Source organism: Mustela putorius, unplaced genomic scaffold (assembly GCF_011764305.1).
Source record: "Mustela putorius furo isolate JIRA1106 unplaced genomic scaffold, ASM1176430v1.1 tig00003962_pilon_pilon_pilon, whole genome shotgun sequence".
NCBI lineage: Eukaryota > Metazoa > Chordata > Mammalia > Carnivora > Mustelidae > Mustela > Mustela putorius.
In genome coordinates this window covers 13073906-13100953 of record NW_025422106.1, presented here as the reverse complement: position 1 = coordinate 13100953, position 27048 = coordinate 13073906, and the positions used below count along the sequence as shown (strand labels likewise).

General features: G+C 36.2%; 1 protein-coding gene across 1 annotated transcript in view; it reads right to left on the bottom strand.

Moving 5' to 3' along the window:
- BRIP1 (BRCA1 interacting helicase 1) overlaps positions 1-27048 on the bottom strand; it is a 180137-nt gene that overhangs the window by 98031 nt on the left and 55058 nt on the right. The window contains exons 7-11 of the mRNA XM_045070134.1: positions 25401-25691; positions 22826-23047; positions 18918-19117; positions 14916-15048; positions 513-667 (exon numbers count right to left, since the gene is read on the bottom strand). Of these exons, the coding sequence (XP_044926069.1) occupies positions 513-667; positions 14916-15048; positions 18918-19117; positions 22826-23047; positions 25401-25691 (1001 nt within the window). The remainder of the gene's footprint in view (positions 1-512; positions 668-14915; positions 15049-18917; positions 19118-22825; positions 23048-25400; positions 25692-27048) is intronic.

The window sequence follows — 27048 nt, the reverse complement described above, 5'->3', positions numbered from 1 at the left end:
TTCTGGGAATGGATCGTGGTGATGGTTGCACAACCATGTGAATACACCTAATGCTGCTAAAATGTACACTTAAAATTGTCACAATAGTAAATTTTATGTTATGTATATTTTACCATAAAAAATTGGAACCAGATAGTACTATAATTCAGTGAAGGATTGAGTGAGGAGAAATAGAGGCTTTACACAATAAGAGACTTTCTGACACTGAAGAAATTTATCTAAAACTATCCTTAAAACTTAAATATTTAAGTTCAGTCATGCACAATTATAAATTTAATACTGCATTAACTAAAAAATGTATTTAAAATATTACCTACTTTTTTATTTCAATACTCATTTTTATCTATAAAAACTAATTTCAATTGATCAAAGTCTGTACCAACAAATAAGAACAATATTTATACCACTTCTTTACAATGAACCTAGGTACTCACACAACCTAAACACATGTTGGCACCCAATAAAACTAATATTTTTAGAAGGGAAAATACAAGTCATATATATTTACTAACCTGCTATTTTGCCTAAAAAGATAGTCAAACACCATAAAAAGTCCTTTGAGCATTATTTGAGTTGATGCACTAATAATCGGTACTACTCTTGCCTCCTCTTTACCATGAATTGGTAAGACTTTTTCTTCTTTTTGAAGGACAGCAGAAAAATGTCCCTATAAAAAATTACCATTATTAAGTACATTGCAGGAAATGGGAAGAGGAAAACAAACTTCTGAAAACCATAAAACTCAAATGAAGTATACATTGAAATTTTAGGCAAACATACAAAACAGTATGTTTTAAGTTCCCACGTATTCCCTCAATTGGCACCCTATACAAAAGTACCTCTTTAAGTCTCTATACCACCAAACATACATTTTACTTGTACATTCTCATCAATATAGTTATATCATAACTTTTTATTAAGTCATATTTATTTTTAACAAAATTGTGATTATATATATTATGGCTAACCCATAATTATATGTGCTTTCTTATATAACATTTACTTTTAACTTACTTTTTTTAGTGTTTATGCTTAAATCAACCTTTTTAATAAATTATCACTTGTTAAAAATAATAGATAGATAAATAGATTGCCATCTATTCCCAAATTCTCTTCAAAGTCAAAGACACTTTAACAGTAAGTAATACATTTAGGAGCTTCATTACTTCTTTAGGCAATCAGTATATTATTTAGTGCCCTTCAAAAGTAATGAACTAGGCATGCCTGGCTGGCTCACTTAGTTTATCATGCAACTTTTGATCTCAAGGTTGTGAGTTTGAGTCCTATGCTGAGCATAGAATTTACTTTTAAAAACATAAAAACAGGGGTGCCTGGGTGGCTCAGTGGGTTAAGCCGCTGCCTTCGGCTCGGGTCATGATCTCAGGGTCCTGGGATCGAGCCCCGCATCGGACTCTCTGCTCAGCAGGGAGCCTGCTTCCTCCTCTCTCTCTCTGCCTGCCTCTCTGCCTGCTTGTGATCTCTCTCTGTCGAATAAATAAATAAAATCTTTTAAAAAAATAAATAAATAAATAAAAACATAAAAACAAATCAAACACAGAAAAAAAAAACAGTAAAAAAGGACTAAATAAAAATGTATCAAATAGTTTCTTCAAGAAGAGCTTAAAAGATTTGATATACACGTAAATGCCTGAATTACCTCCAGGTAGTATACCAATGATGAGAATAATATGACTACATGACAAGAAAAAAATTTTAAATGACTCAAGTAAACAATACATGCTACATACAAAATGTATACTAACTGGCTCATTTGTTTTCATGTAGCTCTTAAGCTTTAATGTTCTGAAGTCAGATAGCAGTGACTGTTGCATAGTTTTGTGACTAAAAACTACTGAATTGTCTATTTTAAAGGGTATATTTTATGGCATGTGAATTATATTTCAATCAAACTGTAAAAAAATTAAAATAAAGGAATTTTAAAACAATACAGTAGGGGCATCTGGGTGGCTCAGTGGGTTAAGCTTCTGCCTTTGGCTCAGGTCATGCTCTCGGGGTCCTGGGATTGAGTCCTGCATCGGGCTCTCTGCTCAGCAGGGAGCCTGCTTCCCCTCCTCTCTCTGCCTGTCTCCCTGCCTACTTGTGATCTCTCTCTCAAATGAATATATAATCTTAAAAAAAATACAGTAGATATATTACTAAATGATGTAATGCTAATAACCTAGTCTCTTTTAAATAGCAATAAGACCAGGATGCCTGTTTCATTGCTTGTGATAAACAATGCACTGGAAGTTTAAGCCAACAAAGAAATAAATAGAATGTGATGGAGTTGGGAAGAAAGAAAATAATCATTACTTATAGACAGTATCATTACATAGAAGATTTAAGAATCCATAGACAAATCTGAAAGATAGTTGAATGAAGTGGTTGGCTGCAATATAAATAAATAAATATCCACAACCATTTTTATACAGCAATAATTAGAAAATGCAGTTTTTTAATACATCATTTGAAAAAGATGTATTAAATATAGTTAGGAATAAACCTATCCAAAACACCTAAGACTTTTAAAAATGAAATAACAAAATTTTACTGAGATACAGGACATAATAAATGAAGAACTTTATACATCATGTTTGTGAATGGGAAAACTCTTGTACTATAAATAAATAATTCTTTCTAAATTCAGTGAAATTCTAACCAAAATTCCAATAGAAATTTTCATGGAAATTTGCAAGTTAATTCTAAAATTTATTTATCCCAAAGGAAAAGAACAAAGTGAGGAGATACTACCAGATATCATCGTTTTTTTTTTTATGATTTTATTTACTTATTTGTCAGAGAGAGAGAGAGAACAAGAGAGTGAACACAGCAGGGAGAACAGCAGGCAGAGGCAGAAGCTTAGCAGGGAGCCTGATTCAGTACTTGACCCAAGGACTCTGGGATCATGACCCAAACCGAAGGCAGATGTCCAACCGAGTCACCCGGGCATCCCGATACCAACATTTTTCTAATGCCAGAGTAATTAACAAATATGAGTTTAGATCATAGAACAAAGTCCAGAAATACAAATAAATGAAAATCAGATATGTAGCAGAAGTGTCACTACAAATCAGAAAGAAATGGATGAACTATTTAGTAAATGAGGCTGAGAAAATTATCCATATGGAAATAAAATGGCTTTTCAATTCACAATATAAACAAAAAGGAATCCTTCATTGATTATATTAAGAAAAAATAATGCTTTAAGAAAATGTAGCACATGATAAGAAAAGACTGCTTAAACTAAATTCAAATATAATTCATAAAAGAAAAAATACTGATATTAAATGCACTAAAATAAAAACAACTTTTAGAAAAATACTCCATAAATAAAGAAAACACAGACACAAGAATATACATGCAATAAGCAACAAAGAATTAGTATTTACAATATATAAAGGAAACAGCGACATATAAAAAGATATAAAAGATATAACTTCGGGGCACTTGGGTGGTCTGCCTCTGCCTACTTGTAATCTCTATCTGTCAAATAAATAAATAAAATCTTTAAAAAAAAAAAGATATATTTTCAAGGATGTTTATAACAAAATTTTTTCTTATTCTGGGAAAGCTGGTAACAACTTACATTTCAAATGCCAGATTAATCAAGTAATTTAGAATATATGCACTCACGAAGTGCCTGGGTGGCTTAATTGGTTAAGTGACTACCTTCAGCTCAGGCCCTGGGATCAAGTTGGGCTCCCTGCTCAGCCGGGGAGCCTGCTTCTCCCTCTATCCCCTGCTCTGTCTCTCTCTCAAATAAATAAATAAGATCTTAAGGGCGCCTGGGTGGCTCAGTGCTTTGAGCCGCTGCCTTCAGCTCAGGTCATGATCTCAGGGTCCTGGGATCGAGTCCCACATCGGGCTCTCTGCTCAGCAGGGAGCCTGCTTCCCTCCTCTCCCTCTGCCTGAGTCTCTGCTTACTTGTGATCTCTGTCAAATAAATAAATAAAATCTTTAAAAAAAAATAAGATCTTAAAAAAAATATATGTACATTCACAAAAATCCTACACTGCAATTAAAAATCACGTGAAAGGGGCACCTGGGTGACTCAGTCGTTTAAGCCTCCAACTCTTGGTTTTGGCTCAGGTGGGGATCTCAGGGCTGTGAGATGGCAGTCGCTCAGCGCAGAATCTGCTTAAGATTCTTTCTCCCTCTGCTTTCCCCCCACCCACCCCCAGCCCACATTCTAATAATTTTTTCATTTCTAATAAATATTAAAAAAAAATAAAAATCATGTGAAAGATCTCTGTTAAAACAGTACTCATAAGGGCACCTGGGTAACTTAGTCAAAAATTCCACTCTTGATTTCAGCTTGGGTCATGATCTCAGGGCCCTGAGATCAAGCTCCCGAGAGGCTCCATGATCAGTGGGGAGTCAGCTTGAAATTCTCTCCCTCTCCCTCTGCCCCTCCTTACAATTCACACATGTGCTTTCTCTTTGAAATAAATAAACCTTAAAAAATAAAAAAAACAGTACTCATAATATACCATTAAATGAAAAAAGTCTACAAAGAAATAAGCATCATAGAAATCAATTTGTGTCAGGTAAATATATGCATAAAATAAGACAGCTGGATATAAATCCAAACGTTACTAATGATCATCCTTAAGTTTATGAGTTTTCTTTCCTTCGCGCCTTTTGTATTTTCCAAGTTTTTTCCTTTGATGTGTATTTATTTGTACATTTTTATTAAATTATTATATATATATATATATATAGCACTAGTCTTAAGTATACAGCTCACTAAACACACACACACACACACCCATGTAACTAACACTCACTCAGGACACAAAACATTCCTTGAATCCTAGATGGTTCCCTTTTGCCCTTTCTCAACCCAAACTGTCCCTTACCCCTGCACAGTAGTAATCAGTGTTCTGACTTCTACTAGCGTAATTATGTTTGTCTCTAATTAAATTTTAGAAAAATGAAATCATACCATTTATATTCTTCTGTGTCTGGTTTCTTTTACTCAACATTATATCTGTAAGACTCATTTATATGAATGGTGGTTCATTTTTTACATTGCTGTCTAGTATTCCACAATGTGACCACCTCGTAATTTATCCATTTTACTAATGATATGAACATTTAAAATGCAAAGGTTATGCAAAAAATCATGGAAAGATGTCATAATATGGACAATACTTATAATACCACATTGCATTTTAAAAATGTAGGGCAAAAACTCTAAATATAATCTGATTAAAATACATTTTCAATACTCATATGCCCAAAATGATCATGGCAGCCATAGTTCCTACCTGTTTTGGTTCAAAAACCTCTTTAAGTCCAGATGAGAAAAATTACAAAACTGATAAAAGAAATCAAAGATCCAAAACAAATGGAAAGATACTCTCTGTTCATAGATAGGAAGACCCAATATTGTTCAGTTGTTAGTTCTTCCTAGTTTGATCTATAGATTTAATGCAATCTCAATCAAAATTCCAGAAAGTTACTTTGTGGATATTAACAAACTGAATCTAAAGTTTATTTGGAAAGAAATAAATCAGCATAACACAATACTAAAGAAAGGCAGAGAACTGATACTACCCAAATTCAAGACTAACTATAAATCCATAGTAATCAAGATAGTGTGGTATTAGTAAAGGAATAGACAAATCAAACAATGGAAAAGAATAAAGAGTTTAAAAATGGACCCACAAGAGTACAGTCAACTGGTCTTTAACAAAGAAGCAAAGACAATCCAATGGAGAATGATGATCTTTTCAACAAATGCTGATAGAATTGGACATCTACATGCAAAGAAATGAATCTAGATACAGACCTTCTATCCTTCACAAAAATTAACTAAAAACGAATCACAGACCTAAATGTAAAATGAGAGCTCTAAAACCTTTAGAAGAAAATCTGAATGACTTCAGGTTTGGTGGTGAGTTTTGTTTTTTTTTAAAGATTTTATTTTTTTCTTTAGAGAAAGAGAGAGTGAGTGAGCACAGGCAGGCAGAATGGCAGGCAGAGGCAGAGGGAGAAGCAGGCTCCCTGCCGAGTAAGGAGGCTGATATGGGACTAAGTCCCAGGACACTGGGATCATAACCTGAGGGGAAGGCAGTCACTTAACCAACTGAGCCACCCAGGCGTCCCTGATGGTGATTTTTTAGACACATCTAAAGCATGATCCATCTAAGAAAAAATTGGTAAGCTGAAATTTATTAAGACGAAAAACTTATGTTCCATAAAAGACACTGTTAACAGAATGAAAAGACAAACCACAGACTGGAAGAATATATCTGCAAACATGTATCTGATGAAGGACTTGTATACCAAATATACACAAAACAGTTAAAACTCAACAACAGGAAGATAAAGAACCCAAATGAAAACTAGGCAAAAGATTTGAAGAGGCATCTCACCAAACAGATGTATAGATGGCAAAAGAGCAAGTGAAAAACATGTTCTATATTAAACGTCAGTAGGGAATTGTAAATGAAAAAATGTAAGATGCTACCACACATCTATTAGAATGGCTGGTATTCAAAACCCAGACAATTCCAAATATTGGCAAGGATGTATAAAAAAAGGAACCCTCGGGGAACCTGGGTGGCTCAGTGGGTTAAAGCCTCTGCCTTTGGCTCAGGTCATGATCTCAGGGTCCTGGGATCGAGCCCCGCATTGGGCTCTCTGCTCAGCAGTGAGCCTGCTTCCCCCTCTCTCTCTGCCTGACTCTCTGCCTACTTGTGATCTCTATCTGATAAATAAATAAAATCTTTAAAATTAATCAGATCTATCTGACAAATAAAAAAAAAAAATAGAATTGGATAGAAAACCTCCAAACTCATTTTATGAGGCTAGCATTACCTTGAACCCAAAACCAAAGACCCGAACAGAAAGGAGAATTACAGACCAATATTCCTGATGAACATGGATGCCAAATGTTCACCAACATACTAGCTAATAGGTCCAACAGCACATTAAAAGGATTATTAGGGAGGAGTCAAGATGGTGGAGGAGCAGCAGACTGAGATAACATCAGGTAGCAGTTCAGCTAGATAATTATCAAACCACTCTGAACACCTACAAATCCAACACGAGATCAAAGAGAAGAGCAGCAATTCTAGAAACAGAAAATCAGCCACTTTTTGAAAAGTAGGAAGTGCAAAGAAGTGAATCCAAAGTAATAGGAAGATAGACCGCAAGGGGAGGAGCTCGCTCCTGGCAAGCAGTAGAGCAACAAAGCACAAAATCCAAACTTTTAAAGTCTGCTCCACTGAGGGCATTGCTCCAGTGGCTAAGCAGGAGTGAAGCCCTTGCGGGTACAGTGTGGTCTCAGGTCCTGCGGGGTCACAGAAGGATCGGGGGTGTCAGAGTGTAGCAGAGCTCACAGGTATTAGAGCAGGGAAGCCGGCTACAGAGACGGAAGCGAGGAATGAGATCTCAGCTCTGGGTTACCTTAAACTGTAAACTGTGGCACAGTCAGACCACTGCTCTTTGAGCAGAGACCCCACAAGTAGCAGATCTGGGGAGACCCCTGGAAGAGCAGAGCAAGAGGAATCTGCTGGGTTTGGAGACTCCAAATGGGGCTGTCTGTCAGAGGCAGAAACGCTTGGTCACAGGCCGTGTGAGCTCGGAGCGTGGCCAGAAACCAGGAAGACAGGAGTGATTGAGCGCTTTTCTTGGAGGGCGCACTGAGGAGTGGGGCCCTGAGCTCTCCGCTCCTCCAGGTGGAGATTGGGAGGCCACCAATTTCATTCCTGTCCTCCAGAGCTCTACGGAAAGCAATCAGGGAACAATAGCTCCTGAGAGTGAACCAGAGCAGATTACTTAGCCTGGCCCCTGGCAAGGGTGGCGTAATTTCTTCTTGGGCAAACACACTTGAGAATCACTACAACAGGCCCCTACCCCAGAAGATCAGCAAGAACATCCAGCCAAGACCAAGCTCAGTGATCAAGAAGAACAGCGGAATTCTAGAGGAGGGGAAAGCAAAGCATGGAATGCATGGCTTTCTCCCCATGATTGTTTAGTCTTGCAAAGTTAATTAAATTTTTAAATTTTATTTCTTATTCTAATTTTTTTCCTCTTTCATCTTTTAACTTTTTAAAACTAGTTTATCTTAACGAAACCTTTCTAAAAAAAACTTTTTAAAAAATGCTCAATATGTGGGGTGCCTGGGTGACTCAGCGGGTTAAAACCTCTGCCTTCGACTTGGGTTGTGGGCGCAGGGTCCTGGGATCGACCCTGCGTCAGGCTCTCTGCTCCACAGGGAGCCTACTTCCTCCCCACTCTCTCTCTGCCTGCCTCTCTGCCTGCTTGTGATTTCTCTCTGTCAAATAGATAAAATCTTAAAAAAAAAAAAAAAAAAAGCTCAATATGTGTTTTTCAACTTTTTCAACATTTTTTTTTTTAATTTTATTTATTTACTTGACAGACAGAGATCACAAGTAGGCAGAGATGTAAGCAGATGCCCGGGATACAACTTTTTCTAATAGATCAAAATATACCCTAAATCTAGCACAGGGCTTTGTTCTAGTCTCCTGCCTAAGCAAATTCTCCCCATGTTCTTTTTCTTTCTTTTCCCAACTACCTTATCTTATCAACTCCTTTTTTTAGAATTTTTTAAATTTTCATCTTTATAGTCATATTCCCTCCCTTCATCGTGTTTATCCTTATTTTTGTTTGTGTATGTGTGTGTGTGTGTATATATATGTATATATATGTTTTTCTTTAAAATTGTGGTAGGTAGATTCTTCTGAGACCAAAATACACCCAAAATCAAATGGATGGCTCTATTCTAGTCCCTAGTCTATATATATATTTTTTAACTTCTTTTAAACCCTTTGCTTCTCTCCCTGATTTGGGGTCTCTTCTGATTTGATTAGCATATTTTCTGGGGTCTTTGGCACCCTTTTAGTATTTTATTTTCTCGTTCATATATTCTTATCTGAATAAAATGACAAGGCGGATAAACTCACCACAAAGAAAAAAACAAGAGGCAGTACCTAATCAGTATAAACTAGGGACCTAATCAATATGGACATTGGTAATATGTTGGTAATATGTCATATCAAAAGAGTTCAGGGGTGCCTGGGTGGCTCAGTGGGTTAAAGCCTCTGCCTTCTGCTCAGGTCATGATCCCAGGGTGCTGGGATCGAGTCCCACATCGGGCTCTCTGCTTCCTCCCCCCTCTCTCTCTCTGCCTACCTCTCTGCCTACTTGTGATTTCTCTCTCTCTATCAAATAAATAAAAATGTAAAAAAAAAAAAAAAGAGTTCAGAATGATGATTCTCAGGGTGCTAGCTGGGCTCAAAAAAGGCATGGAAGATACTAGAGAAACCCTGTCTGGAGAAATAAAAGCCCTTTCTGGAGAAATAAAAGAACTAGTATCTAACCAAGCTGAAATCAAAAAAAGCTATTAATGAGGTGCAATAAAAAATGGAGGCTCTTACTGCTAGGATAAATGAGGCAGAAGAGAGAATTAGTGATACAGAATACCAAATGATGAAGAATAAAGAAGTTGAGCAAAAGAGAGACAAAAAACTACTGGACCACAAGGGGAGAATTCAAGAGATAAGTGATACTATAAGATGAAACAATATTAGAGTAATTGGGATTCCAGAAGAAGATAAAGAGAGAGGGGGCAGAAGGTATATTGGAGCAAATTATTGTAGAGAATTTCCCTAATGTGGCAAAGGGAACAAGCATCAAAATCCAGGAGGCGCAGAGAGTCCCCCTCAAAATCAATAAAAATAGGCCCACATCCCATCATCTTATAGTAAAACTTACAAGTCTTAGCGACAAAGAGAAAATCCTTAAAGCACCCCAGGACAAGTCGTCTGTAATATACAATGGTAAAAATGTTAGATTGGCAGCAGACTTATCCACTGAGACCTGGCAGGCCAGAAAGAACTGGCATGATATATTCAAAGCATTAAATGAAAAAAACATGCAGCAAAGAATACTATATCCAGCTAGGCTATCATTGAAAATGGAAGGAGATATAAAAAGTTTCCAGGCCAAATAAAAACTAAAAGAATTTGCGAACACCAAACCAGCCCTACAGGAAATATTGAAAGGGGTCCTCTAAGCAAAGAGAGAGCCTAAAAGCAGTAGACCAGAAAGGAACAGAGACAACATACAGTAACAGTCACCTTACAGGCAATACAATGGCAATAAATTCATATCTCAATAATTACCCTGAATGTAAATGGGTTAAATGCCCTAATCAAAAGACATAGGGTATCAGAATGGATAAAAAACCAAAGCCCTTCAATATGCTGTCTACAAGAAACTCATGTTAGACCCGAAGACAGACCAGATTTAAAGTGAGGGGTGGAAAACAATTTACCATGCTAATGGACATCAAAAAAAAGCTGGGGTGGCAATCCTTACATCAGATATATTAGATTATAATCCAAAGACTGTAATAAGAGATGAGGAAAGGTACTATATCATACTCAAAGGGTCTGTCCAACAAGAAGACCTAACAATTTTAATTATCTATGTCCCTAACATGGGAGCAGCCAACTACATAAACCAATTAATAACAAAAATCAAAGAAACACATCGACAAGAATACAATAATAGTAGGGGACTTTAACACTCCCCTCACTGAAATGGACAGGTCGTCCAGGCAAAAATCAACAAGAAAATAAAGGCCTTAAGTAACACACTGGACAAGATGGACATCACAGATATATTCAGAACATTTCATCCCAAAGCAACAGAATACACATTCTTCTCTAGTGCACATAAAACATTCTCCAAAGTAGATCACATCCTGGGTCACAAATCAGGTCTCAACTGGTACCAAAAGATTGGGATCATTCCCTGCATATATTCAGACCACAATATTCTGAAGCTAGGACTCAATCACAAGAGAAAAGTTGGAAAGAACACAAATACATGGAGGCTAGAGAGTATCCTACTAAAGAATGAATGGGTCGACCAGAAAATTAAAGAAGAATTGAAAAAAATGCATGGAAACAAATGAAAATGAAAACACAACTGTTCAAAATCTGTGGGACACAGCAAAGGCAGTTCTGAGAGAAAATATACAACAATACAAACCTTTCTCAAGAAACAAGAAAGGTAGGGGTGCCTGGGTGGCTCAGTGGGTTAAGGCCTCTGCCTTCGGCTCAGGTCATGATCCCAGGGTCCTGGGATCAAGCCCAGCATCAGGCTCTCTGCTCAGCCAGGAGCCTGCTTCCTCCTCTCTCTGCCTGCCTCTCTGCTTACTTGTGATCTCTCTCTGTCAAATAAATAAAATAAAATAAAATAAACAAGAAAGGTCTCAAGTACAAAACCAAACCAAACATCTACAGGAGCTGGAGAAAGAACAGCAAAGGAAGCCTAAACCCAGCAGGAGAAGAGAAATAATAAAGATCAGAGTGAAATCAATGAAATAGAAACCAAAAAGACAGTAGAACAAATCAACATAACTAGGAGCTAGTTCTTTGAAAGAATTAAGATGGATAAACCCCTGGTTAGACTTATCAAACAGAAAAGAGAAATGATCCAAATAAATAAAATAATGAATGAAAGAGGAGCGATCACAATCAACACCAAAGATATACAAACAATTAAAAGAACATATTATGATCAACTATACACCAGCAAATTTGACAATCTGGAAGAAATGGATGCATTCCTAGAGATCTGTAACTACCAAAATTGAACTAGGAAGAAATAGAAAACCTGAACAGACCCATAACCAGTAAGGAGATTGAAGCAGTCATCAAAAATCTCCCAAGAAACAAGAGCCCAGGGCCAGACAGTTTCCTAGGGAATTTTATCAAGCATTTAAAGAAGAATTAATTCCTATTCTCCTGAAACTTCCAAAAAATAGAAATAGAAAAAAACTTCCAAACTCACTTTATTAGACCAGCATTCCCTTGATCCCAAAACCAGTCAAAGGCCCATTCAAAAAAGAGAATTACAGACCAATATCCTTGATGAACACAGATGCAAAAATTCTCACCAAAACACTAGCCAATAGGATCCAACAGTACATTAAAAGGATTATTCACCACGACGAAGTGGGATTTGTTCCAGGGCTGCAAGGTTGGTTCAACATCCGCAAATCAATCAATGTGATACAATGCATTAATAAAAGAAAGAACAAGAACCATATGATACTCTCAAAAGATGCTGAAAAAGCATTTGACCAAGTACAGCACCCTTTCTTGTCAAAACTCTTCAAAGTGTAGGGATAGAGGGTACCTACCTCAATATCATCAACATCATCTATGAATAACCCACAACGAATATCATTCTCAATGGAGAAGAACTGAGAGCTTCTCCGCTAAGGTCAGGAACACGGCAGGGATGTCCATTATCACCACTGCTATTCAACATAGTACTAGAAGTCCCAGCCTCAGCAATCAGACAACAAAAAGAAATTAAAGGCATCCAAATTGTCAAAGAAGTCAAACTATCACTCTTTGCAGATGATAGGATACTTTATGTGGAAAACCCAAAAGGCTCCACTCCAAATCTGCTAGAACTTGTACAGGAATTCAGTAAAGTGTCAGGATATAAAATCAATGCACAGAAATCGGTTGCATTTCTCTACACCAACAGCAAGACAGAAGAAAGAGAAATTAAGGAGTCAATCCCATTTACAATTGCACTCCATACCATAAGATACCTAGGAATAAACCTAACCAAAGAGGCAAAGAATCTGTACTCTGAAAGCTATAAAGTGCTCATGAAAGAAACTGACAAAGACACAAAGAAATGGAAAAATGTTCCATGCTCATGGATTGGAAGAACAAATATTGTGAAAATGTCTATGCTGTCTAAAGCAATCTACACGTTTAATGCAATCCCTATCAAAATACCATCCATTTTTTTCAAAGAAATGGAACAAATAATCCTAAAATTTATATGGAACCAGAAAAGACCCCGAATATCCAGAGGAATGTTGAAAAAGAAAGCCAAAGGTGGTGGCATCACAATTTCAGACTTCAAGCTCTATTACAAAGCTGTCATCATCAAGACAGTGTGGTACTGGTACAAAAACTGACACCTAGATAACTGGAACAGAATAGAGAGCCCAGAAATACATCCTGAACTCTGTGGTCAACTCATCTTTGACAAAGCAGGAAAGAATGTCCAATGGAGAAAAGACAGTCTCTTCAAAAAATGGTGTTGGGGGGGCGCCTGGGTGGCTCAGTGGGTTAAAGCCTCTGCCTTCTGCTCAGGTCATGATTCCAGGGTCCTGGGATCAAGCCCCACATCTGGCTCTCTGCTTAGCGGGGAGCCTGTTTCCCTTCCTCTCTCTCTGCCTGCCTCTCTGCCTACTTGTGATCTCTCTCTGTCCAATAAATAAATAAAATCTTTAAAAAAAAAAAAAAGAGAAATCCAGTTGAGAGGTGACTGGTTTCTTTAAAAAAAAAAAAATGGTGTTGGGAAAATTGGACAGCCACATGCAGAAAAATGAAACTGGACCATTTCCTTACACCACACACAAAAATAGATTCAAAATGGATGAAAGACCTCAATGTGAGAAAGGAATCCATCAAGATCCTTGAGGATAACATAGGCAGCAACTTCTTCGACCTCAGCCACAGCAACTTCTTCCTAGAAACATCACCAAAGGCTAGGGAAGCAAGGGCAAAAATGAACTATTGGGACTTCATCAAGATCAAAAGCTTTTGCACAGCAAAGGAAACAGTCAACAAAACTAAAGACAACTGACAGAGTGGGAGAAGATATTTGCAAACGACATATCAGATAAAGGGCTAGTATTCAAAATCTATAACTTATCAAACTCCACACCCAAAGAACAAGTAATCCAATCAAGAAATGGGCAGAGGACATGAACATGAATTTCTGCAGAGAAGACATCCAAATGGCCAACAGACATATGAAAAAGTGTTCCACATCACTCGCATCAGGGAAATACAAATCAAAACCACAATGAGATACCACCTCACGCCAGTCAAAATGGCTAAATTAACTAGTCAGGAAACAACAGATACTGGTGAGGATGCGGGGAAAGGGGAACCCTCCTACACTGTTGGTGGGAGTGCAAGCTGGTGCAGCCACTCTGGAAAACAGCGTGGAGGTTCCTCAAAAAGTTGAACATAGTTACCCTACAACCCAGCAATTGCTCTATTGGGTATATATCCTAAAGATACAAATGTAGTGATCCAAAGGGGCATGTGCACCCGAACGTTTATAGCAGCAATGTCCACAATAGCCAAACTATGGAAAGAACCTAGATGTCCACCAACAGATGAGTAGATAAAGAAGATGTAATATATATATACAATGGAACACTATGCCACCATCAAAAGTAATGAAATCTTGACATTTGCAATGACATGGATGGAACTAGAGGGTATTATGCTGAGTGAAATAAGTCGATCGGAGAAAGACAATTATCATATGATCTCCCTGATACAAGAAAGTTGCCAGGCAAAGTGGGGGTTTCGGGGAGTAGGGAAGGAAAAAAATGAAACAAGGTGGGATGGGGAGGGAGACAAACCATAAGAGACTCTTAAATCTCCCAATACAAACTCAGGGTTGCCAGAGGGAGCGGGAGAGGGAGAGGGTGGTTGGGTTATGGACATTGGGGAAGGTATGTGTTATGGTGAGTGCTGTGAAGTGTGTAAAACTGGTGATTCACAGACCTGTACCCCTGGGGCTAATAATACATTATATGTTAATTTAAAAAAAAAAAACACCTGACAAAATAATTTTAGAACTTAAAAATATTGACTTCTTTGGATTTGAACAAAGCAATTCATTCTTTTAAGTCTTATTTCTTTCAAACTAAGTAATGCTATTTTTTAATCCAAAATTTACACTGTTAAAGATTAACAAACATAATAAAATATAATTTCAAAATAGTTAAATTACAGTTTTTTAAGTCTAGATTAACTTATTCACTGTTAAACCATCTCTAATGCACTAAATAAATGTCACAGGTAGAAAAAAAATCTTACCTGCAATATTGGAAAAGTAGCAGTGGTAATGCCCATTTTGTGTAAATTTAAGAGCATTTCACTTCCACTCCATATTTTACATGATGATTCATAATCCCTTTCCACAAGATGTTCAGTGTTTGCTTCTAACCAACTGAAATAAAATAATTCCCAAATTAATTAAGTAAAATAAAACAATTCCACCAACTAATATCATCCTTACATGCACTATTTCAACAAAACAAAGAACTGTGATACATTGATCATATTCCTTGAAACTCTTGGGATACAAATGTGAATTAAGACATTTTTTAAAATGCATGCATATTTCATATTGCATAATAAACACGTGCACAGTTAAAATGTTTTATTCAGAAAAGAGAAACATGCATGTGATTTCCCAGCTGTGTTTTTTTAGATTCACACCTCTTTACTTTATCTCTTCAACTGAAAACCAGGTATAGAAGCTGATCCCAAATGTGCATAAAGGAAATATAAAACAATCTAATAAAAAAATTAAGCTGTTACATATATATTTTTAAGATTTTATTTATTATTTGACAGACAGAGATCACAAGTAGGCAGAGAGGCAGGCGGGGGGTTGGGGGAGGGGGTGTGAAGCAGAATCCCTTGCTGAGCAGAGAGCCCCATGCAATCTTTCAGAATTCTGGTTAAGAGATGATTCTAGGATAATAACTATGAGATTGAAGGATTTGGGATATATTGTACAGGTGGCATTTATTAAATTTAATGATGAGTTGGATGAGGTGAGGGTAACATTTTTTAGGTGAGGGTAATTAAGGGTAACATTTTTTATTTGAGGAACTGGCTGGTACTGTTTGCTTAGATAAGAAGACTGGGCATTTGGGGGGAATAGGTAAGGGAAGGGAAGGAGTTTGTTTTGTAAAGTTGAAATTAAAATCCAAACAGATTATAAAGTACAGTTGGATATATGAAAATAGCATTCCAGAGGCAGACTAGAATCTAGATTTATTACTGATTGGGTGAGGCACAGATTGAGGCCTTACTAGTACTACTATGGTACTCAGTTATATAATTAAGGCAAAGTACAGAGATAGAGAAGAAATGAGATCTCAGGACCAAGTCCTGAGGCACTTCAACATTTAGACATCAAACAGAATAAGAACTATCAAAAGAAATTGAGAAAAAATGAACTTTGAGGAAGAGTAAAACCAGAAGGTCTCATAGCGGCTGTCTAGGAAAAAGTACTCCTCTATGTCTCCTCTTGTCTCACTACTTCACTTCTGACATATTTGGTCACTAAATTTAAGTGGGTTTTTTTTTTTTTTCCCTTACACTAAGCAATTCTCCAAAACACTAGCTGGGTGTCCTAGGATTCAATTCAATGCTGACACTTACTGGAGTTAGCACAGACTCTACAGGCAAAGCATTCAGTATCACAAGACTGCCCTCCCCACCTCTTCACCTCTGATGTCAGCGTTCAAGTCCCAGTTGTCCTCTGTGCTTCTGACCAAGCAATTATAAATCAGAGGTTCCCAGGACACCTCCTCAGATTTGATCATTTACTAGAACAATCCTCAGAACTCCAGGAAATACCTGTTTACCAGTTTTTAATATAATAAAGGATACAGATAAAGAGCCAGATGAAGAGATAAATGGAGAAAGGTCTGGAAGGGTCTGAGCACAGAAGCCTCTATACCTCAAAAGGTAGGATGCTCCAAGAACATAAATGTGTTCACCAATCTGGAAGCTCTCTAAAACCTGGCTTTATCACATAGGCATGATCTATTATCAACTCAATCTGCACCCCCTCTCCCCTTTCCAGAGGGAAATGGGGCTGAAAGTTCTAAGCTACTAATCATGGTTTAGTGTTTCTAGTGAACACCCCCCAACCAGAAGCCCACCAAACACCACCTCATTAGAAAAAAAGACAGTCCTAGCACCCAGGAAATCCCAAAGGATATAGGAGTTCTGTCAGGAACTGGAGTCAAACATGCTCTTAGTACTCATATCACTTAGGAAATTACAAAGGTTTTAGAACTTCTGTATCAGAAACTGGGGAGAGGGAGCAATGTGCATATATTTTCCATTGTTTCACAGAAGTTAAGCCAAAACCACTATTCATAGAGATGGTAGTCCACAATACCCAAATGACACTGCTGAAAGGCTGAGTAAGATAACAGAAAATTAACCTTTGGATTGGAACATAGGGATAACTGGTGACCTTGATAAGAACAGTTTTAGTAGAATTCTGCAGACAACCCAACTGAGGAAAGATTAGGAAGTGAGAAAATAGAATTAACAACTATAGGCAACTCTTTCCACAAATTCTACTGTGAAATAAAAATGACAAACTGCTACATGACAAAAATACCACAAGGAAAGATGTATCCCATGGCAAAATAAGGGGAATGTATTTGCAACTTCTATAATAGATAGGCAAAGGGTTAATATGCAAAGAGCTTCTACAAATCAATAAGAACCATAACAAAACCAAAAAAGGACAGAGATGTCAACAATCGACAGAAAAGGAAATATAAATGGCCTTTAAAAATACTTAATATTGGGGTGCTTGGGTGGCCCAGTAGGTCAAGTGTCCTTCTCTTGGTTTTGGCTCAGGTAGTGATCTCAGGGTTGTGAGATTGACCCCCACGCTTGGCTCTATGCTCAGTGCTGAATCTGCCTGGGACCTGTCTCCCTTTCTTTCTGCCTCTCCTCACCCTCCAACCTGGTCTCTCTCTCTCCAAAACAAATAAATCATTTTTTTAAAAAATGCTTAATACCAATCATATTAAGAGAAATGTAAGTAAAAACTACACTGGATGGGGCACCAAAGTGGCTCAGTCATTAAGTGTCTGCCTTCAGCTCAGATCATAATCCAGGGTCCTGGGATTGAGCCCCACATCAGGCTCCCTGCAAACTCATCAAGCTGTATATACATTAAATATTTACAGCTTTGTGTATGTCAATAAAATGGCTTTAAAAATAACATACTTCAATAAAATGGCTTTAAAAATAACATTTTTATGCTTAAAATAAAGATGACAATGGGGTGTCTGGGTGGCTAAGTCAGTTGCATCGGACTCTTGATTTTGGCTTAGGTCATAATCTCAGGGTTGTGAAATCAAGCCTTATATGCTCAGCAGGGAGTCTGCTAGAGATTTTCTCTCTCTCCCCATCCTTCTGCTCTTCCCCTCACCTGTAAACACACTCTCTCTAAAATAAATATTACAGAAAAAAATGGAGAAGACAAAAAAATGAAAGTACAATATGCCATCATTGGGTAAAAAGGAGGAATAGGGAAAAGTATCTATATTGGCTCATATATGCATGAAATTTGCTTGTAAATACACACCGAATGATACACTTGTTCAGGAAGAGAGGAACTAAGCAGATGGGGTGGAAAGGAGTTTTTACAACATAAATTTGTATACCTTTTATGTTCAAACATGTGACTATATAACATTCAAAAAATTTTTAAGAAAATGGAAAGAACAGAAAAATACTGTAGTAAGTGGAATAGGTCGTAGGATCAAGATCTAAGATAAAGAGATTCTAGATCAACAACCTAATGTCTAATAAAATGGAATTCAATGTAAACTTTATTAAAACTATTACTAAATCTAGTAAAGTATTGAGATCTTGGTTAACTAAAACTCATCAAACCAGAGTCCTACTCAAACTGAAAGATAAAGCAATAAATTAAAGCTATAATCCAAAACTTTTAAATATGTTACTTAAAATCCCCTTCAGTTTATGTTTAGTCCAATGTCCTATATACATCATACATGGGGCTGTTAAATTATTCTCTTAAATTAGAAATAAGATTCACAATTATCAATTTAAAAATTGAATGTTTATTATATTCTTTGAACAAGAGAGAAGTCTGGACTGGCCTATTTCTAAAAGTTTAACAGACAAGGAATAATCCATTTCCCAAGTTGCCTGATCAAAGTTTACTAATTAAAATATTGTGGCATAATAAAGCATGTTTTTAATACAAAGGCAGCAAAAATGACACTGTTAAGAAAATGTTCTTACTTAATTAGGCTATAGCACACAGCTCGTAGGGGTTCATGGTCTTTCTTCCTTATATTATTGTTGACCATACTATCTAGTTCATCTCTAGCAAACCGAAGCTGAACTTCTGTTACACTGTAACTTGCTGATTCCCGAGCACACTCTTCAATGTTATGAGCTTCATCTAAAATGACAATCTGTTCTTTGAGATTGATATCCATCTGTAAGACAAAAAAAATTTCCTGTAAAACATTCAGGAAAATGGACTTAACAGCAGTAGGCAAGATATTTTCATTTAAAATTTCATACTACAGGCAAAATGGCAAGGATAATTATATAAGTAACTGATTCTAGGTCTTAAAACTTTTAAAACACTAAAGCTAACAAACATCAGCTCAACATTACAGTTTCTCATTTTTCACTCTCAAAATATTTTGCAAACCTATCAACCAAAATACCTTTTAAGTGAGTCTGGCTGGATTAAGGTACAGCTGGCCACATCAAAGTGTATAAAAATCACACTATACAATCTCCAGCATAATGTTAAATGGGGGCAAACAAGGTGACATGATCATCTACCTAAAAACCCAAGATGACAAACTGAAAAATTATTAAAAATTAATAAGATAAATGTATTCAGGGGCGCCTGGGTGGCTCAGTGGGTTAAGGCCTCTGCCTTCGGCTCAGGTCATGATTCCAGGGTTCTGGGATCGAGCCCCGCATCGGGCTCTCTGCTCCTCAGGGAGCCTGCTTCCTCCTCTTTCTCTGCCCGCCTCTCTGTCTACTTGTGATCGCTGTCTGTCAAATAAATAAAATCTTTAAAAAAAAAAAAAAAAGATAAATGTATTCAAAATAAATGTTCAGAAATCAACAACAAAAAAATGGGGGTGCAAACAAAAAAACTTTAAAACTAAAATAATTATACAGGATTCAAAAGACTCTCAAAATAAAATACAGCATGTATCTATTTCATTTATGTTGTTCCTACATCCCTTCATTTTGAGAATTATTCTTCCCCAGCTACATGTGACGTGGATAGAACTGTTAATCAAGGGACATCACCACTCTCACAACACAGACTCAGAACCCAGGTTTGTCAATTAAATAAAGTATTCCATCCCTCTACAGTCACAGGTTCAAGAATGGAAATGAGTTTCAATGTAGGCCAATCAGAGAAATCTGGGTAGTAAATTTAAGATCATGGTCTTTTTTTCCAGGTTAGGTAGCTGCTTGAGGTTATCTTTGTTCCCATTGGAAAGAAACAGCCTGAAAATAAAGACTTCACAATGAAATTCGTCAAGTATTTTTTTCTTTAAGCTCTATTGAAGCTGGGTTTCTGTCATTTGCAATTGAAAGAGTCCTGGCTTATATGAAGAAATGTTACAAAGTAATTGCCAGTGAGTTATTCTGAGGAAAAAATACATAGAGTTGACAATGACTGAAAAAGAACCATGGAAGAATAAGAAATATATTGGGGTTCAAAAGATGAGTTAAGGGGTGCCTGGGTGGCTTAGCTGGTTAAGTGTCCAACTCTTCATTTCAGCTAAGGTCATGAACCCAGGCTTGTGAGATCAAGCCCCACATCAGGCTCCCGACTGGGCATGGAGCCTGCTTAAGATTCTCTCTTCCTCTCCTACTGTCCTCCACCCCTCTCTCCCATAAATAAGTAAATAAATAAATAGTGAGTAGAATTTGGATTTGGATAGCAAAGGAAGTCAGGCATTTCAATACAGGCATCATCAAAAGCAGAGATAGAGTTAGGAACAAGGTATCCTCAGGGGACTATGAGGTAATTTTTGAAGGGTCCAAGTTGGGAGTTTGTAGTGGATGGCAGATTCAAGCCAGACTATTGAGGATCATGAGAGTAAGCTTAAGAGAAAAGGACTTGAATCAATAGATGAATGGATAAAGATGTGGGGTGTGTGTGTGTGTGTGTGTGTAAAATGGAATACTACTCAGCCATCAAAAAGAATGAAATCTTGCCATCTGCAATGACATGATGGAACTAGAGGGTATTATGCTAAGCAAAATAAGTCAATCAGAGAAAGACAATTATCATATGATCTCATTCATACATGGAATTTAAGAGACCAAACAGAGGATCATGTGGGAAGGGAGGGAAAAATAAAACAAGATGAAGGGAGACAAACCGTAAGAGACTCTTTAGTCATGGGAAACAAACTGAGGGTTGCTGGAGGGCAGGGGAATTGGGGGGATGGGATAACTGGTTGATGGACCTTAAGGACAGCACATGATGTAACAAGCACTGGGTATTACATAAGACTGATGAATCAATGAAACCTACCTCTGAAACTAATAATACACTATAGGTTTATTAATTGAAATCAATTTTTTAAAAATTTTTAAAAATTAAGTAAAATAAGAGATATGGACTTTAACTCATGAGCCAAGAGTGCAATATATTTTCAAGCAGAAGAACGATGTAATGAATGTAATATTAGGAAGACTGACCTGGCATTGATATGTATAGTGGCTCAAATGAAAGGGGACTAGCCAAGAGGAAACCAAATAAGAGGACAGCAGGAATATTAAACATAATAATGCCAATTAAGTTTAAATAGAAAGCTAATGAGAGCTGTGCAGTCAGATCTAGAGAGAAGAATAACAGGTGAATATATGAAATTATTCTTTTTTTTTTTTTTTAAAGAAAGCTCCATGCCCAGTGGGGAACCCAAAGTGGGGCCCAAACTCAAGACCTGAGCGGAGATCAAGAGTCAGATGCCTAGGGTACCTGGGTGGTTCAGTGGGTTAAACCTTCAGCTCAGGTCATGATCCCAGGGTCCTGGGATAGAGCCCCGCATTGGGATCTCTGCTCAGCAGGGAGCCTGCTTCCCTTCCTCTCTCTCTGCTACTTGTGATCTCTGTCTGTCAGATAAATAAATAAAATCTTTAAAAGAAAAAAAAAAAAGAGTCAGATGCCTAACAGAATGAGCCACCCAGGCTTCCCCAAAGTAATTCACTTTTTCTCTTATGCTACAACAACTGGATGGTTCTAAGAACCGTGCAAATAAACACAGATACGATATCCAAACTTCATTTCTTAAAATCTCACAAAGCGTAATTTGCATAGTATACATATTCTCCCCACAAAGTTCTTCAAACTATAGATTTTTCAGATGAATGTTTTAAAATAATTCTGACCATTCATAAATAGAAGGAATGATACTTATTACTGGGTCTCAACTAGAAGTAATTTTGTCCCCAGGTTATATTTGGCAACGTCTGGAGACATTTTTTATTGTGACAGCTGTTAAGGGTGCTACCAGTGTCTAGTGGATAAAACCAGATGCTGCTTAGCATCCTACAGTGCACAAGATAAATGACCACAACAAAACACTGTCAAGCCCAAAATGTCATTATTATAGGTTAAAAAACCCCATCAGAATCCCACTCTGTGGGGCACCTGGGTGGCTCAGTTGGTTAAAGTAGCTGCCTTTGGCTCAGGTCATGATCCTAGGGTCCTGGGCTTGAGCCCCGCTTCAGGTTCCCTGCTCAACAGAGAGCCTGCCCCGCTTCAGGCTCCCTGCTCAACAGAGAGCCTGCTTCTCCCTCTCCCTCCATTTGCCACTCTGCCTACTTGTTCTCTCTCTCTCTCTGTCAAATAAATAAACAAAATATTAAAAAAAAAAAAAAAGAATCCCACTCAGTACTAGCTCTTTAAAAGTATAAATTACTAGATCTTCAAAAGTATTAATTACTTTAGACATTAAAATGTTAAGATCTAAAATTCAGCTTTTAATACATTTCAGTATATGTTTTCAGTACTCTAATCTGCTTATACATTTACATAAATTAAATATAAAGCAAAAAAAAATAAAGTAAAAAGTAAAACATCTAAAAGCTTTCACATTGATCATTCATATTCCAATACATAGGAGAAAAGTTCTAATTTTCACACAGTTACTCACACTTTCCCTTATTTGTGCATCTAGAAGATAGTTGTAAGGACAAAATATTATGTGAGCATCTTCTATTAGTTCTCGTGCTGTGTAATACGGACATGCCTTTAGTTTTTTCCCCAAGCTGACAAGTTCTTCTATATCCCAGGCTTTGCACATCCCTTGAAGAGTTTGTAATGTGTTTTGATCACTAATTTTATGTACACCATGATAAAAATAGCAGGATTTGCCCTAAAAATAAACAGGCATTACTGAAATGTGAATCAATGCTGGAACAAAAGAATAAAACAAGTTTATCTCAGTTTTTTCAGAACATCATTAAAACCACAAAGATTTTACAGGAGAGAAATTATACTGTATCCATAATCACAACCATTTTAAAGAAACTCTATTAGTTGACTCAGACAGAGCTCCAGATCAGTATAGCTCTAGATACCCCAAATTAACCTGAAAAAAGTTTTTAATTATGCTTGTTTTGCCTTTGCTTTGATTATAAAGTGATATTAGGCAAAAATATTTCTTTTTTTTTTTTTTTTTTTTTTTTTTTTTTTTTTAAATATTTCTTGAAAGATACAAAAGAACAATGGTATCACTGGTTGCTTTCAAAGATGATACTTAAGTGACTTGAGGACAGCAGTGAGAGAGATTTTTCTCTATAAACAATTCTGTATATTTTCAGTTTGAGCCATGAGACTGTATTACTTAATCAAATATAAGTAAGTAAAAAAAAAGGAAGAAAGGAGAAAGGGAGAGAGGAATGTCTTAGGGGAAACTATAAAGAGTGTTCACTATAAAATATCTAGAAGATACAAAGGAGTACAAAAATTCTACTAAATTATCTATAATTCTATAACAGAAAGAATGTACTAGTAACATTTTGATGTATTTCATTTATTCTTCTTCTATACATATGTACATATGGACACATCTATAAAATGTGACCCAACATTAAAATAATGAGAGCCTGATTATTAACCATTAAATCTCATCTTCACAAAAAACATATTTTTCCATACCTAAAATAATTTTGTAGAATTATTTCTGGTGCTAGTTAATTATTTTTTCTTAATTGAAACAAAAATTAACTTTCAGCAAATAAATGCATTGCTTTTCCCGTACAGGAGCACTTTCGTAAAAGAAACAGTGAACAAAAACACATGTGCCTTTGGATCAAGCCAAAAAATCAGAAAGTTTACACTTTAAGGGCACTTAGAACGACACTCCTGTGAAGAATGATAGCAAAACCAGAATGGTTCATCCATTTTAGCAGTGTAACACAATCCTGAGGGGAGACTGTCAATTGAAGTGTTATCACACTTCAAACTCCTTTTTACCCAAACTGCCAGTTATCTATTTATCATTTCACTTTGGTAATTCAGCCATAGTAAACACAGACACCTACAGTGACTTTGTAATTGGCCATCATTACAATACCAAATTACCCGAAGGACTTGAGAACAAGAAAAAGAGTGTTCGTGTTTGGCTATGAGCTAAGCATTCTGAGGCAGAATTAGGTCCAGACAAATAACTAAAAGCAGGTATCTTCAAGTATTTAGAACCAAGGAGAAAGAAATGCATAATACAAAATAACTTATTCACATTACATGGGTAGAAAGTGATATACCAATTAAATGAAACTCTAGGGGCTATGGCTCATGGTCTTTTGAGACCATGAGAACCAACTCTAGAACCAACTCTGTTCGACAAAATACTAGTGAAAGAACTTTCAAAATATATTAATTTGTCACTGATCATTTCACAGACTATCAATTTATTATTCATGAATAAATTCTGAGTGTATTCCAGACTTGTAGCCAGTTTCAGACTAAACAAGTTATTAAACTGTACAGACTACCAAACTAATACCATCAAAAAAATTGTGTATTTACTAAGAAAGACTTCTCAATTTCTACCTTGACCAAATTCATATTCAAGATTTCCCTGGAATACTTTAAAACCACCAATGACATATCTTTAAAGTTAATAATTTCATATAACTTTTTTTGAAAGAGAAGTTTATACTAATCAAAATTACAAGATAGGATAATAATTATATTTCTAATTTAACTAAAAAGCTTTTAAAAATTTACTCAGAAAGAGACCCTAAATAAACTATCTTTTAATTAAGTTTTAAAATATATAAAATATATTAATTAGATCAAATTTGACTAACTTATTTAAATACTTTATCTCCTCCTATGACATCATCCATATCTGACTATTTTTGGTAGTGGGATTTCAATGAGGTAAGAAGGTATCTGACTAAAATGGGAATTAATTTCAAGGAATTAAATATCCCAAAGCTTTCAAACCAAAACCTGTCATTTTAAACTTACGATTTTCTTTTTTTTATTATGTTATATTAGTCACTATACAGTACGTCATCAGTTTTTGATGTAGAAAGATTTTATGGTAAAGTTACTTTTCAAAAAATAGCAATACTAGCAATTAATTTGATTTCTGTAAGTTATTTGACTATCACAGGAAATACACATTTAAAACAGAAAATGAATGTGTAGAAAATTGAGCAAATTGAATCTTTTCAGCCTTATTTTTTTCTCTAAAACAAAATAACTTTACTCACATTTTTTCCATCCAGCAATTCCATGCACTTTTCATTTCTGTTGAAGTTACCTATTACTTCAGGATGGACACAAGTATGATCCCTGCTGGAGAGAATAGTCATTGGGACCCCTGAGTACGCGGTCCTCCGGAGTTCTCTAGTAATCTGAGCTATCTGTTTGTGTGTGCGTGTCCCAAAATATATTTTGGGTATCTTGGATTTCCCCCCATGATCCTTCTTAGTGGCATTTGAGGAATCTTGACTGCTTCCTTGTTTAGTAGAACAACAACACCTGGAACAGTGACCAGGGGTCTGTAACAAAGGAAAGAAAAAACAATTTATGTCTGGCATGCCACAAAAAATGTTATTAAACCTCTCACAAAATCAGAACCTATAAGTAATAAAACACAACTACCAAAGAGAAATGTCAAGATATTACATCATCTAAAACTTGCCATTAAAGAAAAAAAAATACAAATTCCATTTCAAATTGGTTTTCTTGCACTCTTCAAAGTTATAAACAATGTTTCCACATTTGCATGGCTTTCTAACATATCATTCCGACACTCAAATTCTAAATGTTCTAAGAGGTTTTAATTCTAATTATAAAAATAAGATACAATGGAGGACAATTTTCATTTTTGCTTAGGCTTCAAGTAAACTCGTAATACTACAGTTTAGAGTTGATAATGTTATTTTTGTTCACAGCATAGCCCATTCAAATATTCTGTACCAACATTTTAAAGAGCATTTTAAATATAGCTTGCAAAAAATAGAAATATCAAGTCAAATCTAAAATATCATTAAATATAAGAAAAATATTATCTACCATAGGGATGCAAATGGATGCAAATTATTAATATGTATTAATAAAGGCAGGTTGTTTGTCTGGAACAAGTACATCTGAAATTTGATTACCTGTCATGGAATTCAAATCCATCAGTATAATTTTTCATGACAGCTTTTTCTGAACAATTTTACTCATAATTCAGTTCCATAATTAAAATAATTAGATAAATGTCTCCTTAAACACAACATATGGAACAGCAGGAACATAGTCTGTAATTTACCTGATTTTCCTCTTCTGTTTCCCAACTCAAAAATAAAATAAAAAATCTAATGCTATACATTAGAACCATGAGTTCTTAAGACTATTCTATTTAATGCTATCCATTAGAACCATGAGTTCTTAATAACTACTCTCTCCTCAATCTCAATTACTATACAAATGAGACAAAATGCAGTCTCATTTAAGAGAAATACTGTGAAATAGTTACTGAAGGGGTCACTGATGGGGAAAAAAAGCTAAATAGCACAGTAGCTTAAGAGAATTTGTTCAACTGAACAAATACACCATTTAACTGAAGACTTTTTTTTTAATTATAATCAGTAAGAGTAGCCTTCATAAACAAATGCTAAGTCATAGCATGTTACACCACAACACTGGGGATCAAGCTGTCTTTTAGCCTCAACTCGGTGGAAAAGCCAAGTTCAAATTACTCCCAGTCTCGCTCAACCTTGTCCGCCATTAAATATTACAATACATGATAGAATGGATGTAAATGTGACCCTTCTGGAGCTGTCACTCACTGGGATAAAAGGTTCACTGATGTGCCAAATAAACAGTCAGTCAAAGCAGATAAAGTTACAGTCATGCTGGAATTGTTAC